The 21827-nt window shown below is 44.6% G+C and overlaps 1 protein-coding gene across 21 annotated transcripts in view; it reads right to left on the bottom strand.

Annotated features, from left to right (window-relative positions):
* Positions 1-21827, bottom strand: part of AFDN (afadin, adherens junction formation factor) — an 866421-nt gene that overhangs the window by 517134 nt on the left and 327460 nt on the right. For all 21 annotated transcript variants that reach the window (XM_063917625.1, XM_063917611.1, XM_063917620.1 and 18 more), the window contains exon 6: positions 17666-17823. In XM_063917625.1, the coding sequence (XP_063773695.1) occupies positions 17666-17823 (158 nt within the window). The remainder of the gene's footprint in view (positions 1-17665; positions 17824-21827) is intronic.

The raw sequence follows: 21827 nt of genomic DNA, 5'->3' as shown, positions 1-21827 counted from the left end.
CAAAGCGTTGACACGCTTGTCAAAACAGATACCGCTGCCATCCCAAGATACGGCTACCCTCAAGAATCCTGCTGACCGCAAGCAGGAGGTTACCTTGAAATCCATTTACACACATTCTGGTACATTACTCAGACCGGCAATTGCGTCGGCCTGGGTTTGTAGCGCGGTAGCAGCATGGACAGATTCCTTATCGGCGGAGATTGAGACCCTAGATAAGGATACCATTTTATTGACCCTAGGCCATATAAAGGATGCTGTCTTATATATGAGAGATGCTCAAAGAGACATTAGTTTACTGGGTTCCAGATTAAACGCTATGTCAATCTCTGCTAGACGAGTCCTCTGGACCCGGCAATGGACAGGTGATGCCGACTCAAAAAGACATATGGAGGTTTTACCTTACAAGGGTGAGGAATTGTTTGGGGAAGGTCTCTCGGACCTGGTCTCCACTGCTACGGCAGGTAAATCGAATTTTTTGCCTTATGTTCCCTCACAACCTAAGAAAGCGCCACATTATCAAAGCAAAAGAGTACGTGGATCGTCCTTTCTTGCCAGAGGTAAGGGCAGAGGTAAAAAGCTGCACAGCACAGCTAGTTCCTAGGTACAGAAGTCCTCACCGGCCTCTGCAAAATCCACCGCATGACGCTGGGGCTCCGCTGTGGGAGTCCGCCATAGTGGGGGCACGTCTTCGACTTTTCAGCCACATCTGGGTTCACTTACAGGTGGATCCCTGGGCAATAGAAATTGTTTCTCAGGGATACAAGCTGGAATTCGAAGATGTGCCTCCTCGCCGGTTTTTCAAATCGGCTCTACCGACTTCTCCCCTAGAAAGGGAGATAGTGTTAAATGCTATTCACAAATTGTGTCTTCAACAAGTGGTGGTCGAAGTTCCCCTGCTTCAGAGAGGGAAAGGATACTATTCAACCCTGTTTGTAGTTCCGAAACCGGACGGTTCGGTCAAACCCATATTGAATTTAAAATCCCTGAACCTATACTTAAAACGGTTCAAGTTCAAGATGGAATCGCTCAGAGCGGTCATCGCCAGCCTGGAAGGGGGGGATTTTATGGTATCTCTGGACATAAAGGATGCATACCTTCATGTCCCCATTTATCCACCTCACCAGGCGTACCTGAGATTTGCGGTACAGGATTGTCATTACCAATGTCAGACGTTGCCGTTTGGGCTTTCCACGGACCCGAGGATTTTCACCAAGGTAATAGCGGAAATGATGGTGCTCCTGCGCAAGCAGGGTGTCACAATTATCCCATACTTGGACGATCTCCTCATAAAAGCGAGATCACGAGAGAAGTTACTGAACAGCGTCTCACTTTCATTGAAGGTGTTACAGCAACACGGCTGTATTCTTAATATCCCGAAGTCACAGCTGGTTCCTACGACTCGTCTGACCTTCTTTGGCATGATTCTGGACACAGACCAGAAAAAGGGTTTTTCTCCCGATAGAAAAAGCTCAGGAACTCATGACTCTAGTCAAGAACCTATTGAAGCCAAAATAAGTGTCTGTGCATCATTGCACTCAAGTCCTGGGAAAAATGGTGGCAACATACGAAGCCATTCCCTTTGGCAGGTTCCATGCAAGGACTTTCCAATGGGACCTATTGGACAAGTGGTCCGGGTCACATCTACAAATTCATCAACTGATCACCCTGTCCCCCAGGTACAGGGTATCTCTCCTGTGGTGGCTGAAGAGTGCTCACCTTTTGGAAGGACGCAGGTGCGGCATTCAGGATTGGATCCTGGTGACCACAAACGCGAGCCTCAGAGGGTGGGGAGCAGTCACACAGGGAAGAAACTTCCAAGGACTTTGGACAAGTCAAGAGACTTGTCTTCACATCAACATCCTGGAACTGAGGGCCATATACAACGCCCTACGTCAAGCGGAGAACTTGCTTCGCGACCAACCAGTTCTGATCCAGTCAGACAACATCACCGCAGTGGCTCATGTAAACCGCCAAGGCGGCACAAGGAGCAGAGTGGCAATGACGGAAGCCACCAAGATTCTTCGCTGGGCGGAAAATCATGTAAGCGCACTATCAGCAGTGTTCATTCCGGGAGTGGACAACTGGGAAGCAGACTTCCTCAGCAGACACGACCTGCATCCAGGGGAGTGGGGACTTCATCTGGAAGTCTTCGCACAGATTGCAAGTCAGTTGGGACTGCCCCAGATAGACATGATGGCATCCCGCCTCAACAAAAAGCTACAGAGGTATTGCGCCAAATCAAAAGACCCTCAGGCGGTAGCAGTAGATGCCCTAGTGACACCGTGGGTGTTCCAGTCGGTCTATGTGTTTCCTCCTCTTCCTCTCATACCCAAGGTGTTGAGAATAATAAGAAAAAGGTGAGTGAGAACAATTCTCATTGTTCCAGATTGGCCACGAAGGACCTGGTATCCGGATCTGCTGGAAATGCTCACAGAAGATCCATGGCCTCTTCCTCTACGACAGGACCTGTTACAACAGGGGCCATGTCTGTTCCAAGACTTACCGCGGCTGCGTTTGACGGCATGGCGGTTGAAAGCCGGATCCTAGCGGAAAAGGGAATTCCGGATGAGGTCTTTCCTACTCTGATAAAGGCTAGGACGGACGTGACAGCTAAACATTATCACCGTATATGCGAATATATGTTTCTTGGTGTGAGGCCAGGAATGCTCCTACGAAAGTATTCCATCTGGGCCGTTTCCTTCACTTCCTACAGACTGGAGTGAATTTGGGCCTAAAATTAGGCTCCGTTAAGGTTCAGATTTCGGCCTTATCCATTTTCTTTCAAAAAGAATTGGCTTCTCTCCCAGAAGTACAGACTTTTGTGAAGGGAATGCTGCATATTCAGCCTCCTTTTATACCTCCGGTGGCGCCTTGGGACCTTAACGTGGTGTTGAGTTTCCTTAAGTCGCACTGGTTTGAACCACTTCAAACGGTGGAGTTAAAATATCTCACTTGGAAGGTGGTAATGTTATTAGCCTTGGCTTCGGCTAGGCGAGTGTCGGAATTGGCGGCTTTGTCTCATAAAAGCCCCTATCTGGTTTTCCATATGGATAGGGCGGAATTGCGGACCCGTCCTCAATTCTTGCCTAAGGTGGTGTCATCTTTTCATATGACCGAACCTATTGTGGTGCCTGTGGCTACACAAGATTTGGAGGATTCCTAGTCCCTTGATGTAGCCAGGGCTTTGAAAAATTTATGTGGCCAGAACGGCTAGAGTCAGGAAAACAGAAGCACTGTTTGTCCTATATGCAGCCAACAAGGTTGGCGCCCCTGCTTCGAAGCAGGCTATTGCTCGCTGGATCTGTAATACGGTTCAGCAGGCGCATTCAACGGCAGGATTGCCGTTACCAAAATCGGTCAAGGCCCATTCCACTAGGAAGGTGGGCTCGTCTTGGGCGGCTGTCTGAGGGGCCTCGGCACTGCTGCTACTTGGTCGGGTTCAAACACCTTTGCAAAGTTCTATAAGTTTGATACCCTGGCTGAGGAGGACCTCCTGTTTGCTCAATCGGTGCTGCAGAGTTATCCGCACTCTCCCGCCCGTTTGGGAGCTTTGGTATAATCCCCATGGTCCTTACGGAGTCCCCAGCATCCTCTAGGACGTTAGAGAAAATAAGATTTTAAACCTACCGGTAAATCTTTTTCTCGTAGTCCGTAGAGGATGCTGGGCGCCCGTCCCAAGTGCGGACTACTTCTGCGAGACTTGTATATAGTTTTGCTTACATAAGGGTTATGTTATAGTTTCATCAGGTTGGACTGATGCTATGTTGTTTTTTCATACTGTTAACTGTTTAATAGATACACAAGTTATACGGTGTGATTGGTGTGGCTTGTATGAATCTTGCCCTTGGATTAACAAAAATCCTTTCCTCGTGCTGTCCATCTCCTCTGGGCACAGTTTCTCTAACTGAGGTCTGGAGGAGGGGCATGGAGGGAGGAGCCAGTGCATACCCAGACCTAAAGTCTTTCTTAAAGTGCCCATGTCTCCTGCGGAGCCAGTCTATCCCCATGGTCCTTACGGAGTCCCCAGCATCCTCTACGAACTACGAGAAAAAGATTTACCGGTAGGTTTAAAATCTTAATTTTTATCGTCTGATGATTTCCGTTCCATCTGTTCAGAATAAGATGCTGTAAAGGTCTGGAGTGGAATTGCGCATATTCCACCATGTCGAAGGTTGATACCATCAGACCCAACAGTCGCATTGCTGCATGGACTGACATTGTCTGAGTGTGCAACGCTTCCTGCACCTTGACTATCTTTTTCTCTGGTAAGAAAACTTTCTGTAGACCTGAATCCAATATGGCCCCTAAATGAACCATCCGCTGTGACGGATTCAGAGACGACTTTTCCCAATTTATGAGCCACCCGTGTCTCTAAACAAACTACAGTCTGTTGAAGACGGCTCAAAAGTAACTCCTGCGAATGTGCTAGGATTAACAGGTCGTCGAGGTATGGGAATATTCTTATTCCCTGTTTGCGGAGATAAGCTGCCATAACCACCATAATTTTGGTAAACACCCTGCTAGCCCGAACGGCAAGGCTTGGAACTGAAAATGTTCCTGGAGGATGGAAAACCTGAGGTAACACTGATGAGACCATGCTATAGGCACATGTAGGTAAGCATCCTGTACATCCAGAGATACTATGTAATCTCCCGGTTCCATAGCCAACATTATGGAGCATAATGTCTCCATGTGGAACCTTGGAATCCAAATGTATTTGTTTAACATTTTGAGATTGAGAATTGGTCGAAATGACCCATTTGGCTTCTGAATCAGAAATAGATTGGAGTAAAACCCCTGTCCCCTTTGTGATGGAGGTACTGGGGCAATCACACCTGACTGCAGTAATTTTTGGACTGCTTCTTGCAGGGCATTGGCCTTCGACTCTATACGAGACGGGCTGGTGCAAAAAAATCTTTGAGGAGGCTGCCTCCTGAATGGGAACCCATACCCCTGAGATACCACCTTCTGCACCCAAGCATCTGTTGTCGACTGTTGCCATATGTGTGCAAAATGAAGGAGTCGGCCCCCAACCCTGGAGTCCTCCAGGCGGAGGTCCGTCTCTTCAGGCTGATGGTTTCTGTTCAGGCTTGGAAGCTGGCTTTCTACTAGCCCATTGCTTCCTACCCCTGGCCGATCTATTGGACTGGGGTTGCTTAGACTCCTCTTTAGCTTTCGCTTTGCCTTGCCATCGAAATGGCCGAAACTTTGAACCCTTAGTCTTAGGGTTATAACTAGCCGGAAAGCTGACCTTCTTCGATTCAGCTTCCGATTCTAGAATATCAGACAATTGTTTTCCAAACAATATATTATCAATGAAAGGCAATGCTTCCAATTCTTTCTTGGATTCAGCATCTGCTTTCCAGGTACGTAGCCAAACTGCTCTACGAGCGGCTACTGTCAAGGCTGAAGCTTTAGAAGCAATTGTACCCATATAAATTGCTGCTTCTTCCAAGTATTGGGCAGATTGCCTTAAACGGCTTAAATTATACTCTTGCTCCCTATTAGGAGGAGAGAGGCCATTCTCTAGTTTCTCTAGCCATTCGCCCATTGCCTTTGCTATCCAGGCCGAAGCCATAGCAGGTCTTACCACTGCTCCTGAGAGAGAAAATATATTTTTCAAGAAGCTATCTACCCTTCTGTCTGTGACATCATTTAGTGAGGTAGATGACAGTGGTAAAGCAGATTTATGCACAAGTCGCAGTAAATGTGCATCTACTTTTGGAGGAACCTCTCTTTTCGAACAATCCGCAGCTGGAAATGGATAATAAGAATCCCATCTTTTCGGAATCTTATACTTTTTACTGGGCGTCGCCCAAGACTCTGCCATCATTTCCGTCAGCTCATCTGACGCTGGAAATTCAGTTTTAACTGTCTTTGTTCATTTAAACACAGGTGCTTTAGATTTTGACACTGTTTTGGCTGACTATTCCAAAGAGAGAACAGCCTACATAGCATCTATAAGTTCAGCTACATCCTCTGAACTAAAACTCTGCGACTGATCATCATACGGAGTATTTGAATATACTGTATCATCTTGTGTAGTCTGCCACAGACGCATCTGTCTTAGTCTTACCCGTCCCTTGGTTACTTGTAGAGGCTACTGGAACCAACCCGTAGGAAGGGAGCTGCATGTATGGGTTAATAGTGTAACCTAACCCCTGGGGTGGTGCTGCCAGAGTTAACCTGTCCGCTATTGAAGACAAAGTCTTTGCGAACATACTCCATGGTGGCTCTGCTGGTTGTTGAACCAATTCCTGTTTTTTACTTTGCTGAAAAGCAACACAGTTCGTACACAACCCCTCATAAGTGACCAACTGACATACACCAATTAACCCTGTTTAACAAGATAAACATGTTAGGGATGTAGGAGTGCCTGATAAATTCTCGTCACTTTTGCCGCTCACAGACATGGTAATATTCTGTTTATGACTACACAATTTGTGACTGAAAATCACCTATATATGGATATATAGAAGTGAGATCAATCTGACCACAACCGTGCACCTGAATTGAGGGTCAGAACAGGACTGACGACATAAGTCAGCACACATACTAGCAGTCAGTCACATGTTAAGGCATTAAACATTGTGATATGAGAATACAACCCCCCATAACAACTTACAAGTAAGTAGGAAAATTGTACTTCTGTTTTTAACTGTTATTTTTTTTATTTCAAACATAACATGCAGAAACAACAGTAATATACAGATCTCTTATGCAATATGTACTAAAATTAACAATTCATACTAACAAGTAGAGAGAATATTTAGTACTGTATACCCTTCTTCCATAGAGCGGGATACAGGGAGACTCACCACACTTCCATATCCAAACAAATACGCTCGCAAGACGCTGAGTGGATTCAGACGCTACTGGTGTACACTGCCCTCTGTCAGGAATCTGCATTCTCCATCGCATCACTACTGTGGAACTACAGGTTCCAGCAGTTCAGTTCAGTTCCAGTTTTCAGTCTACTGCAGCCTGAAGTACACAGTGCTTCAGCTAACTCACAGCTGATCTGAACACCCAATCCAGCAGGGTGTGTTCTCACAGATGCAACATCCAATCATCACAGACCAAGAGGTATAAACTCCAGTTCCTGGCTCAGTCTCATCGCCTTGGACAACACGTCACATTCTGTGAACAGGCGTCTCCTGTTTGCAGTCCTCTGTCTGCAGAGATACTCCTGTGTATTGGACATGTGGAACTACAGGTCCCAGCCGTTCCAGTTTCCAGTTCCAGGTTCCAGTCTTCAATCCTTTGTTTCCAGCAATCTCCTATTTCTGGCATTTCCAAGTTGTTTCCCTGTTCCAGTGTTCCTGTGTAACTACAAGTACCAGCATCCATTCCAGCTTTCCTACGAGTCACATTCGGTGTACAAGTTCTCCTGGTTCCGGTTTCCAGTGGTTTCCTTGTTGTTATTCTTCAGTCTTCAGTTTGCTATGAACTCCAGCCACAGTTTGCCACAACAGCTTGCAGTAAGAGACTTTCTTCAGGTGTTCTTCCATTACTCAGCCTGTGCACCTGATTACCAGCATCTAGCATTGCATTCAGCACTTAACAACTTGCTGTGTTAGAACTGTCTCCTGCTAGGGCCTTGCTTGGCTTAAAGACGTGTGCTTCTACAGAGACTGTGTGCTTTGATTGCTATTTGTTATATATCGGAGTTTCATTTGCTGCATCTGATTTCATTATTGCCTCATCATTTATATCAAGTTACAAGTTCATCTTCATTGCTCATTTGTTACCAGTGACTTTTGAAATATTAATTTATCGGATTAAATTATTCATTGTTCCTGTCATCTGTTATCCCTGTGTGATAATATCAAGCGCACATGCGCGGAACTTTTCGTCAGTTTCCCCGTTTCCTCTATCACTCCTACACTGACCCACTAGTGCCCCCTCCGGGGACAGACAAAGTTACAGAATCCTGACACCCTTCTGATAACTGATGCAAGACACGGACGCTCACTAACGGACACAGACGCTCAGTGAAATGCCCCGTGTATGCAGACGCTAAGGCCTGCGACTCGGTCCGGCAATCTCTAGTGTACACAACCGCGGCGTCTAAGCTGCGACCGAGTACCCTCGTGGTAGCGTCTAAGACGGAAGTGAGGTCATTCAGTTCATGGACGAGAGACGCGCGGAAACTGGTCATGTACTTGGGGGAGGGGCGGCCAGAAGAGCGTCTGATTCCCCCCATTGACTTAAACTTTAAGGATCGCGGCCTCAACCCAGTCCTGGCGCCTATGATCCCTAGAGCGTAGCGCTGTCGCACCAGAGTGTGTTCGGCGCATCAACACAGTTTGTAGTCTCCACCAAAAGCAGTGTAGCTGTGTCCGGACCCCCCTAGTAAGAGGAAATCCATAGACTTATCTTCCCCCCATGCTCCGGCCACAGCCTGGTTACGTCTGCTGGACCTGCTAGAACATCCGACACAGCGTTGTTGCGACCCGGTGGGGAGTTGTTGGAGCGACTCTTTCTAATATGCGTTTAAGACGCTGTTAAGAAAGGTCACTCAAAAAACATAGTAAGACTATAAAAATAACATAATAAAAGTTTCAGGCTGCTTTATTAACAGCAGCCCTGTGACCAAGGTCCGGCTCCTGCCGCACCAAACAAAAAACTGATTTGACTGAGTCAGTGGGCGGGATTATATGGTGAAGCCCCAATGCATCCTGGGAGGCCAGAAGTTTGTGACCATTTGGTGCCATTTCTGCTGTCGCTCCGGCATATCCCAATGTTATCCTGTGGATAACCTGTGGACCCAGCCAGAGAAAAATAAGATGAAGCAAGAAAAGTGATCACCGCCTTGAGCAGATGCTTCAAAGGGTGCATGCAGTCAAGGGACTGACAGCCACCAATCATGAGGTCCTCAATGCTGTATCACCTAGGAAGAATCCAAACGCACACCCTCCGAAAAGACCACATTCTCTGAAATCTTTCCTTACTCTTCCGAAACTGTTGCAGTTGAAGCCCGAACTGCTGCACCAAATCAGCGACCGAACAGCCCAAGCCCATGCCTGCTCAGCAACAGCCCCTCTTAGTGCCTGCACGTCACCAGGACCCCTCCGAGAGACCGCGCATAATGCCAGAGTCCTACTGTCTACTTGGTAGTTTAACCTGATACTGAGCACAGGTAAAAAAAAAAAAAAAGTACTGCAGTCGTAGCACCCTTGGACTTAACAGCCTTCATCTTGTCTGCCATATACCCCTGCTATGAGCAGTGCTGAGGAGGAAAACCCTCTCCAAGATAGCAAGCAATAAGAAGAAGACTAACAACAGGCTCAATTAGTTTGATTTAGGATTGTTTAGTTTGTCCCATTACTTTGGTCCCTTAAAAAGTGGGAGGCACATATAGAAACCATTGTAATTCCTACACAGTTCACCTGATTTGGATGTAAATACCCTCAAATGAAAGCGGAAAGTCTGTAGTTAAAACACAACTTGTTTGTGTCATTTCAAATCCATTGTGGTGGTGTATAGAGCCCAAAATATGAGAATTGTGTCGATGTCCCAATATTTATGGACCTGTGTGTGTAGAGATTTTATTTATATATATATATATATATATATATATATATTTATTACACACACACACATATACATACACAGACTTTCCTTCTTAAATCGAACTAAAGATTATAACATTGGGTGCTTCACAAAGGTGAGTTTATCTATTTGTTTCTATACTTATGCGTGTCAATTGTGTCTGAAATTTTATATGTGAATAATACAAAAAAAAAATTTTAGATACCGATTTATTTTTACTCGAAAGTTGTGTATTTTAATTCAGCTTTAATCAAGTGCTTGGTAACAATAATTCTAAATTAGTGCAACAGCCATACTATTTTTTTCTTGTACGAGAATGTAAAACTGGCCAGAACGATCAAAAACCCTTTATGGGCAATAGCATCTAACGGAGGACCAAACCGAACACCCCAAAAAAAGGACGCATTTCCAAGGAACAGTAGGATTCAGTATCACGATACAGACATCCACCTAAGAATACTGTTCCTCCTGGGATTCATGGACTGTCAGAAGAGACGCAAACATATGAGGAATAGAAAACAGTCTATCTGGCGTACATAAGCCATCTGAATAACATTAGGAAAAAAGGAAGACAACACTTGAAAGGACCTGTTTCCACTTGGGTATCCAAGTCCACGCAGGTAAGGGACTGGCAACCACAATAAGGAGATTTGCAATCCCTGACCTGAAAAAAACAAATTCTTGCCTTTGGGAAGAACCGTCCCAAACAGTAACTCGCTTTCCTCCTCTTCCAAATCTGGACCTCCAACTGACCTTGATAAGACATAAAATGTTAGCGGCCTGCACGCAGCTGAGAATCCTCAATGCAATGTGCCATACACAAGGAAAACTGCAAACTCGAAAGCCGAACACTCCATGGTTCTAAGCCGGGGTGGATCAGATGCTGGCTGAGCTATTTGTGGATTGCAGGAGCACCTCTAAGCAAGCATTGGAAGAACACTCAAACTCCACACTGCCAGGGCAGCGGTGCGACAAACCCATAAGCCCAGTGCCATGAAGCAGCAATGCAAACCATACTGCCCCTGTTGAAGGGGAAACTAGACTCCAGCTCGTGAAAATGGCATGACAGTGGAGTTATCCATTTTCTTCCGCTGAAGCACAAGCAGTTGAATAAGCTAGACATTGAATGGCTTATGGTGGGTACACACTGATAGATATATCTGCAGATCAATTGATCTGCAGATATAACTATGGACGGATCGGACAGCGTGCTGTGCATACACACTGCCCGAACCATCGGGGACTGAGGTCATGAACTGGGCAGGCATGTAAACACTTCCGCCCAGTTCAGTTGTCAATTACCGCCGGCTGCTGCAGCATGTGTACGGGCGGTCGGTTGGTTGCCCATACACACACAGTGATGCGCCAATGTATCGGTAGATATATTGGCCGTCGGCTGTGCTGCAGGGCAGGCGCAATATGTCTGTGAACGAAGGAGTTCACAGACATATCGCCCGTACACACTGGCCGACGGACCCGCGATATATCAGCCGTTCACACTGGCCGATATATCGGCCGTTCTATTGAACGGGCCTTTAGAGTCCGAGACACCGTGATAAAACGTTTACACAAAAACTGGCCACTATATGTGTGTTGCGTCATAATAATAAAAATGTACCACATTATTATTTTGGAAATAACATAGGTTTTATCACGATGGTGGAGGTCGTGTGACGTCATTACATGGCTGCGACTCATTCTATGTCAGCCCAGCATAATACAGCCCAGTTACAGCGGGCCGTCTCCATAGCAACCGGTCGTGTGACGTCATTACGTCAGATGTCACGTGACCGCGATTTGGTCTCTGTTATTTCCGTATGTTCATAGTTTTACCATCAGAATGCGGACTGTCCCTATGGTAACCGGTCGCGTGACGTCTTTATTTTGGATGTCACGTTACCGTATCATGAGATCGGAAGTTTGATGCCGGACCTATAACGTGGCTCTGGCGTCTTGCTGGTTATTAATCACTATAATCTTGATTGGTTATTCATTCTAGAGAGGGGCATCATGGTATTAGACCATTGGCTCCCGTTGTTGGTTGCTAAGCAACGACAGGAGCATAAATATCTTTCAAGTGCATTATGGGAGTTGTTGTTTCAGATTAACCAACTGCAGAAGAGCAGTTTCGACATCAGAGGTATGATATACTTATCTTTATTACACGATAGGTTGAAACATTATAATGTTGGTGTATGGTAATACTTATTATTGGTTCAATGGGTGTGGTTCGTTTTATCGACAGTATCTAGGTCGACAATGTTTAGGTCGACCATTATAGGTCGACAGTCACTAGTTCGACATGGATGGAAGGTCGACAGGGTTTCTAGGTCGACATGTGCTAGGTCGACAGGTCTAAAGGTCGACATGAGGATTTTTTTTTTATTATGTCGTTTTCTTCGTAAAGTGACCGGGATCCCAAATTAGTGCACCGCTTCGCTCGCCATGCTTCGGGCATGGTGCCTTCGCTTGGCACACTTTACCGTTCCAATCGTAGTCCACGTGGATCGTTAAGTATGAAAAAATAAAAAATAAAAATGTGAAAAACTCATGTCGACCTTTAGACCTGTCGACCTAGCACATGTCGACCTAGAAACCCTGTCGACCTTCCATCCATGTCGACCTAGTGACTGTCGACCTATAGTGGTCGACCTAAACATAATCGACCTAGACACTGTCGATCTTCAGACCGGATCCCGGTTCACTATGTCCACTAATGGAGTCCATGCAATTTTTAATTGACTGATATTATTTGTTGACAATGGATAGGTATTGATTTTGTCTTCCATTGTTGGTAGCTTAACACACTGTTGTTATCTTAACAAAGACACTGCAGTGCGTCGAAATGCGTAGATACCGTTTTTGTGTTTTTGGCAGACAATCTATATCCGTAAACTGTACCCACTACACATATTGATACCTGGGTTACATCTTCTAGTGGATTGTACATAACATCTTTACAGTACGGTTGTCTGTCCAAAATATTTTTAGGTGTGTAATTTTTTTTAAAAGAATACATACTTTGGGCTTTTAATACAGTCCCATTTGTTTTGGTTTCACATCCATATCGTGAGGGATACTGATCTTCATCTACATCCAGTGAGGATGCTAAAGAAGTCCTAAAGAAACCTTTATATGATTCATATCTACTTGTTACAAGTAAGCATACATGTAAGAGTCTGTTAAAATCTACTCTCTCTACACCTTGGATGCTGTGAAAGGAAGGAAGGATCTTGTAACCGGATTGGGACTTATTATACACCCATCTTATTTCTTCTGCAATCAAGGGTGCTACTAAGCTTCTATTTTACAGAACTACACTATATTATTGTGTTTATTTTTTATGTGATCATCATTGGAATATACGTACTAACGAATCCTTCTATGATATCGATTGCAAATTGACTCCTCCTCTCCCCTTCTCATCAACAGGTAAACAATATTGCAGACTATTCCAACTGCTTTTACTGAAGTATGACTAGGTAAACAATATTGCACACTATTCCAACTGTTTTTACTGAAGTATTACTAGGTAAACAATACTGCAGACTATTCCAACTGCTTTTACTGAAGTATTACTAGGTAAACAAGATTGCAGACTATTTTACAACGGTTTTACAGAAGTATTACTAGGTAAACAATATTGCAAACTATTCCAACTATTTTTACTGAAGTATTAATAGGTAAACAATATTTGCAGACTATTCCAACTGCTTTTACTGAAGTATTACTAGGTAAACAATATTGCAGACTATTCCAACTGTTTTTACTGAAGTATTGCTAGGTAAACAATATTGCAGACTATTCCAACTTACATTGCATGATTAAAACTTTAGACAGCTGTTCTAAGTGGAAATATATATGTACTATGCAAATGTGAGCTTAAGGTTTTCTTTTATGCCTGTGTGGATTATCTATTGCTGTATTACTTAAATCTTCTGTATTATGTGAATTGTTTTTGATGTCTGTAAAGCGCTGTGAGTCCTGTTGGGGAAAGAGCACTATATAAATAAAAACAGGATTTTAATACCTACCGGTAAATCCTTTTCTCCTAGTCCGTAGAGGATGCTGGGGGTCCATTTCAGTACCATGGGGTATAGACGGTTCCGCAGGAGCCATGGGCACTTTAAGACTTTTCAGTGTGAACTGGCTCCTCCCTCTATGCCCCTCCTCCAGACCTCAGTACAGGAACTGTGCCCAGGGAGACGGACAATTCGAGAAAGGATTTACTTTAAAGCTAGTGGTGAGATTCATACCAGCTCACACTTCAACCATGTCGTACAACATGGCATTCAACATAACTTATGTCAACGAGCATGACCATTTCAGCAACGTGCTGAAAATTTAACACAACACTTATGTAACTATAACATTAACTACTGCAGGTAAAGTACGCACTGGGCTGGGCGCCCAGCATCCTCTACGGACTAGGAGAAAAGGATTTACCTGTAGGTATTAAAATCCTGTTTTCTCATACGTCCTAGAGCAGGGCTGGCCAAACCAGTCCTCGAGATCTACCAACAGGTCACATTTTCTAGACTACCTAGCTAGTACACAGGTGAAGTCATTACTAATTAAGATGTGCTGCATTCATTCCTAACTGACAATTCTACAGATCTCCAGGAGGCCTGGAAAACATGTACTGTTGGTAGAGCTCGAGGACCGGGTTGGCCAGCCCTGTCCTATAGGATGCTAGGGTCCATTTCAGTACCATGGGGTTATACCAAAAGCTCCAGTACGGGCGGGAGAGTGCGGATGTTCCTGCAGAACCGATTGACCAAACTTTAGGTCATCAGCGGCCAAGGTGTCAAACTTGTAAAACTTTGCAAATGTGATTGCCCCTGACCAAGTAACAGATTGGCAAAGCTGCAATGCTGAGACCCCCCGGGCAGCCGCCCAAGAGGCGCCCACCCTTCTTGTAGAATGGGCATTCACCGAATTCGATACCGGCAATCCTGCCGTGGAATGAGCGTGCTGAATCGTGCATCTGATCCAGCGCGCAATCGTCTGCTTAGAAGCAGGGCAACCAATCCTGTTGGGAACATAAAGGACAAACAGTGCCTCTATTTTCCTTATCCGAGCAGCTCTCGTGACATAAATTCTCAAAGCTCTGACCACATCAAGAGACTTCGAAACAGCTGAAGTGTCAGTAGCCACTGGCACCACAATAGGTTGGTTCACATGGAAAGAAGAAACCACCTTAGGAAGAAATTGCTGACGAGTTCTTAGCTCAGCCCTATCTTCATGGAAGATCAAATAAGGGCTCTTGTGAGACAAGTCCTCTGACTCAGACACCCGCCTTGCGGATGCCAAGGCCAACAGCATGACCACTTTCCAAGTGAGAAACTTTAACTCGACCTCTTGGAGAGGTTCAAACCAATCTGATTTAAGGAACTGCAACATCACATTAAGATCCCATGGTGCCGTAGGAGGCACAAACGGAGATTGGATGTGCAGAACCCCCTTCACGAACGTCTGAACTTCCGGAAGAGAAGCCAATTGTTTCTGAAAGAAAATGGACAAAGCTGAAATTTAGACCTTGATTGAACCCAATCTTAAGCCTGCATCCACACCTGCCTGAAGAAATTGGAGAAAACGTCCTAACAAATACTTCCGTTCACACCAAGATACATATTTTCTCCAAATACGGTGGTAATGTCTAGACGTTACTCCTTTCCTGGCCTGAATAAGCGTGGGAATGACTTCCTTGGGAATACCCTTTCGGGCTAGGATCCGGCGTTCAACAGCCATGCCGTCAAACGTAGCCGCAGTAAGTCTTGATACACGCACAGCCCCTGCCGAAGCAGGTCGTCGCAAAGAGGCTGAGGATCTTCTATGATTACCTCCTGAAGATCTGGATACCAAGTCCTCCTTGGCCAGTCTGGGACAATGAGGATCGCTCGAACCCTTGTTTTTCCTATGATCTTGAGAACTTTTGGTATTAGTGGAAGTGGAGGAAACACGTACACCGTCTGAAACACCCACTGGGTCACTAGTGCATCCACTGCTATTGCTTGCAGGTCTCTCAACCTGGAACAATATCTCTGAAGCTTCTTGTTGAGACGAGATGCCATCATGTCTACTTGAGAAACTCCCCAACGACATGTCACCTCTGCGAAGACTTCTTGGTGGAGGCCCCATTCTCCTGGGTGGAGATCGTGTCTGCTGGGGAAGTCCGCTTCCCAGTTGTCCACTCCCGGAATGAAAATTGCTGATGGAGCTCTTGCATGTCTTTCTGCCCAGAGGAGAATATTTGTCACCTCTGTCAATGCCGCTCTGCTTTTCGTTCCGCCCTGACGGTTTATGTACGCCACTGCTGTTACATTGTCTGACTGGATCTGTATGGGTTGATCTTGAAGAAGATGCATTGCTTGTAGAAGGCCGTTGTAAACGGCTCTTAACTCCAGAATGTTTATGTGAAGACAGGCTTCCTGACTTGACCATCTTCCTTGGAAGTTTTCCCCTTGCGTGACTGCTCCCCAGCCTCGGAGACTTGCATCCGTGGTCACCAGGATCCAGACTTGAATCCCGAACCTGCGTCACTCTAGGAGATGAGAACGGTGTAGCCATCACAGGAGTGAAATTCTGGATTTTGTCGACAGGATAATCCTCTGATGCATGCGTAGATGCGATCCGGACCACTTGTCCAATAGGTCCCACTGGAATACTCTGGCATGGAATCGGAAAGAGATAAGCTGCCTGAATTCTTTTGGGAATCTGGAATTTCTTTTCAGGGTTTGTCCAGACTCCTTCGAAGAGTCTGTCCAGTTCATAAGATGGAGGGAAAGTTACATCAGGTTTCTTTTCTTTATTAAAGTAAGCTTTCTCCTGTGGTAAGGGAGGGGCTCTGTAACCTCTAACTCAGGCATGTCCAAACTGCGGCCCTCCAGCTGTTGAGAAACTACACATCCCAGCATGCCCTGACACAGCTTTAGCATTCTCCGACATCAAAACTGTGTCAGGGCATGCTGGGATATATAGTTTCACAACAGCTGGAGGGCCGCAGTTTGGACATGCCTGCTCTAACACTTCCATTATAGCAACAATCATGTATTGAATGCTTTTTGCTAATTTTGGATCAATTCCCCTGGTCGACACAGGAATCAAAGTCTGTGTCGGTATCATTCTGTACTACTTGTGCGAATTACCTTTTTTGGGAACCAGAGGGGTCCCCCGTGGATGAAAAGGCAGGATTATTAAAAATTACGTCTTCAACGGCTTTTCTCCAGTTTTCTGCATGAGACTCAGATCTATCTAATCTCCTACTAATATGACTCACACTATCACGTAATTCTTCCACCCACTCAGGCTTGTGCTGCGACGGCAGCGCCACCACATTACATCCTTGTGTCCCTAAAATAGCTTAGTCAGGGGAAGAGCTCCCTGCCTCAGACATGTCACACGCGTGCAAAATCACACCACCGACACTCCGGGGGGCTACTGGAGACAGACCCACAGTAAAATCTGTCAGAGGAACACAGAAAGGAATTGCCAGCTCACAGCTCAGCGCCAAATTAAAAAATCCCTGTGTATCGTCTTTTATACACAGAGACCTTTCAAGTGCTTATATATTGTCAATAATAGGTTTAAGCACCTAAATATTACACTCGCCCCCCCCCCCCCCCTTTTTTCCCCCTGATACTTGTTCAGACGTGGAGAGGAGGATCAGCGTGTCTTCCCCTTCTGCCGCTGGGAGGAAATGGCGCCGACAAGTGTGCTGGCTGCCTGAGGAAGAAGCTCCACCCCCTGTAATGGCGCGCTTCCCCTCAGGCTTCACATACAATATTTATACTGGCAGGGGTGTAGGACCCTGAAAAAAAACAAAGTATGCTACCCTTTGCCAGTGAGAGTAGGTCCATGCTGCTCAGAACTTGAGCTACAAAAGGAAGACCGTTTTATACGAGTATTAAATCTGTATTTTCATTAGCAAAAATAGAACCAAAAATAAAAATGGGTTACCAGGCCAGTTAGAGGCTTACTTAACTTCATGCCTGGAAACACAGAATGTGGAATTAGCCCCATTAATTGTAAAAGCTTTCTATTTACCCCATAGGATGCAAAGAATTCTAAATAATATGTATAAAGTACAGAGAAAGCAGCTTTTCCTCACCACAGCAATGCAGAAGTCCCTAGGATTTTCCTTCTCCATCCCATACTTCTCGAGTGCTTCTACAACGGCAAAATCAGCTGTATCATTTGTTGACAACAAGATTGTTTTGTATGGGATATTTGGTCTTAGACTGTCGGCATAAATCCTCAATGTCCCACCTTAAGAGAAACAAAAAATGTACAGTACAGGTTCATAAATTTTTAAATAATAAATCAAACCCAAAAACAAACTGTACTAGAACGCCTCAGAGAGGAGCAAAGAACAAAAAATTGTTGCACCATATGGCGCAGGACGCTTAGTGTGATTTAGACGCTTAACCACAAAAAGCGATTCCCGTACTTTAAGTACTCTTCTTGCCATCCAAGCTACATATAGAGATGTTCACAGTGTATCAGGCCCATTAGATTAATACTTTTGTGGCTAAGGAATTTGTATAAAGTTGGAGATTAAACATTAGTATATTTTGCCTTTTGTATCCAGATTAGCAATTTAAGACAAGCACAGAAGTACTTAAAATGTCAGCAGCACTAGTCCATATACCCTTGTATTGTACTTTTGTTGCACTGGCAACATGACTAAGATGTATATTTTGGGAAAAAGTCTCCGGCGGAACGATTGGTGTGGCTAGATCTGTGGTGCACCAAACTGGGGTATACAACGTGATATGAGCAAATGTGTATGTGGACAAATCTGTACAAGATTCAACATGATTCACACATAGGGGTAAATTTACTAACGTGGGAGCTTTTTTTTTTTAGAACTGGTGATGTTGCCCATAGCAACCAATCAGATTCTACTTAACATTTATCTAGTTGCGTCTAGAAGATAATACATAGAATCTGATCGGTTGCTATGGGTAACATCACCAGTTCTAAAAAAAGCGCAGAGGTTAGTAGATTTACCCCTATGTGCGAATCGGGATCAGTACGTAATCCCGCTGGACAGGATCCCCGGCGGTCGAAATACTGACACCGGAATCCAGACCACACAATCCCGAAAGGGATGGCGAGCGGAATGCAGCCCCTAGCGGGCTCGCTTCGCTCGGCACACTATTATATTCTCCCTCTATGGGTGTCGTGGACACCCACGGAGGGAGAATATGTCGGGATTGTGGCGGTCGGGATTCCGGCGTCGGTATTTCGACAGCGGGGATCCCGTCCAGCGGGATGTTGACCGCATCCCTGTGAATCATGTTGAAAATCTCGCGAGAATTGGATACGTGTGCACTGATCAGATCATCATCAGGGAGAGGAGAAGCGGGTCTGTGTGATAGACCGGCTTCTGGTACCGCAGCAGCCGCTGAGCAACGTCCCTTCTCTGTATGCTGAGGTCCGTGTGACTGAATCATCCCTACAAACCTGAACTGGAGTTGAATACAAAGTGTGCCCATTTGACTATACTATGGCACTGCAATAAGGGCATGTTTTGGCGGCACAACGATACATAATTCAGGAGATTGGAAGTTTCTGACGGTGGAAGTCCACTTCCTGGGCAGGGAGTGGAAAAAGAAACCGCTACGGGCTTAACATCTCCTTTGAAGACTGTAAGTGGGGTACGCTTGCCCATTTATACTCTGACATTTAAGTTTATCTATTTGAACGTCTAAACCACGGTTAAAAGATACCATTACGTGATTATTGGATATATTCTGAGTTCTTTTACATTTTGGGATCACTTTGGGAGGATTTGAAAGGAGACCGAATCCCAATCCATCCAGCTAGGAGAAGTTTGGACCCATAAAGAAACCTTTATGAGTGGAAACTCTTCCTTTGTAGACGTGAGTACGGTACGAACCATCGTGACTAATCACAGAATCTAGAAATACTGATCGTCCCTGAATCTAGGACATACTACACGATATTGTTCTTCTATTCTTTTTTTGAGGGACTTTGGACTATCCCAGTGGGAATTTCACCATCCTATGGACTAGGTGTATATATACAAAAAAGATTGGAAGACGATCTCCTCTCTTTTTTTGTTTGGAACTGACAGACTTCTGAACGGTCAATACATTCAAGTGGACTTCATTAAGCTGAGCGCGGTTGAGGTAGTTCTCATTTTTTTCCATTGTTCGTGTTGTAAGGTGTTGGGTGACACCAGGGTTCTACACAACTGCAGCCGCCCAGAGCGCAGTGGTTGACTATTTCTGTATTTTCTTGTACAGATTTGTCCACATACACATTTGCTCATATCACGTTGTATACCCCAGTTTTGGTGTATAGACCTCACCAGGTCTAAAAAAATAAAAATAAAAAAATAAAAATGCCCACCTTAAAAATGTACCCCATAGCATCTAAATACAATAGTGTCACTACACTATGAAAGTTTATGATTTATGACGAAAACATTTACTTAAGATGTATATTATGTAACGTTGTAAGCTACATTGGAGATAAACATCAGTGACTTTTAGGCTGCTTGAAATTCTGTGGATTAAACATCAAAGGAAAAAAAACACAAACATAAAATTATGTGTATGGCCACTGATAGTAACAGCCGTTTTGGGAACTCCAAAAATGGAGCTCTGTGAGGAACATAACAGCCAGTGAAATGTCAAGTTACGTCTCATGTAATGAACACATTTGTTTTTAATGTATCCTTCACAGCACCACACTTAGGGGTCTATGTACTAAAGGTGTGTACACACGGTGAGATAAATATGTAAGATTTTTACTATATAGTCAAAATCTTAAGTAAAGTTAGTGCACATCTCAAGGTATTAGGCAGCTTGCGATACAGATTCGATCCCGATGCATGCTCCCGTGGGGTCAGTATCGTAAGGCTAGATAGACTGTGCAGGCAAGTCAATCTTGTCTATCTAGTGTACAGTCTAGTACAAAGTATAGGCAAAATTGGCACTTAGTCAAAATCTTACATAGAAAAAATCTCAAGCACAGATAGTCAAAATCTGTCCTATCTGTGTTATCTGGGCTCTGGGGGAGGTCAAGGGAAATCGCATAGTCAAAATCAGGCATAGCAAATCTCACCGTGTGTACACACCTTAAGCCTTTAAGACCAGCTTATCAGTTCCCAACTGCCATGTTACAGGCTGGGTTTGAAAAATGTAAAAGGAGGGATTGAATCCACATCAGTAAAATAAATGATAGTACCAAAATCATAAACTAACCAAGCAACATCAAACCATAAACTCTCAATTATTCTATACAGTATACAATCGGTGGTGCTTCTTAAAATTTTGTAGATAGGAACAACGCAAATTAGTAAGAGTAACAGACAAAAAAAAAAAAATATATATATATATAGCAGTAGAAAAAAGAGGCGGCACTCGGAGACTGTGCAATCAAAGTGTATTAGACAAAAGTGGCATCAACGTTTCGGGGACCAGTTCCCCTTCTTCAGGATAAAGTGACAGTGCATTAAACAGTGCTTAAATACCATTCCCCTTACTAACCCCCCTTTCACGTGCATGCAATCTTCCCAGCGTTTCCAGCTGGCCGCTCGTCGGAGCCTCCGCCCGGCGCTTCCGCTCGCGTCAGCGTAACCAGGAAGTGACGTCGCGGGAACCCTCCGATGCGACCATGGAAACACTGTAAACAAAAAACTACAGATTGTCAGTACGTACAGTGCTTACAAAACATACCTCAGTGTATGCTGACCACTTGGCCAGTAAAGTGCTTATGTGCATATAGTTATCACAATATTGAAATCTGCGTCAATCAATGTATACTCTCGATAAAATTGTGCACCTTAAAACGCGGATTATTCACCATGTCTCAGAGTCAGCCCGAGGGGGGAACAGGGGCAAAAAACTCTTACAACTAGAGTCAGTGTGGGTACACAGATTAAACACGTTAAAACCAGGGGGGCTAAATGACAATCTAGGCCTGATTAATTTTCTATAATTATACACTGCATCTCACAAGACATTAGATACCCAAGCGAGGGAATAAGTAACGTCTAAATGTAGTGGTCTAGACTTTCTTTAAACCTGGTTTGTGTAGCCCAACCCAGTAGTACACCATGTCAGGTATTTCAGCAGTGGTAGCTTGTGTTGTAAGAGGTTTGTCCAGTTTAATCCTGTCTGAGGGGCACAGTGTGTCTTAGGTAGCCAACATAATTGATCTAATAGGGTTACTGAGTTGCCAATGCTGCAGTTTGTTTATGCATATGTTTTTTTTTAAAAAGACACGTTTTTAATATA

Source organism: Pseudophryne corroboree, chromosome 4, assembly GCF_028390025.1.
Source record: "Pseudophryne corroboree isolate aPseCor3 chromosome 4, aPseCor3.hap2, whole genome shotgun sequence".
Taxonomy (NCBI): domain Eukaryota; kingdom Metazoa; phylum Chordata; class Amphibia; order Anura; family Myobatrachidae; genus Pseudophryne; species Pseudophryne corroboree.
The sequence above is the reverse complement of the archived record's forward strand: the minus strand, read 5'-3'. Positions and strand labels throughout refer to the sequence as shown.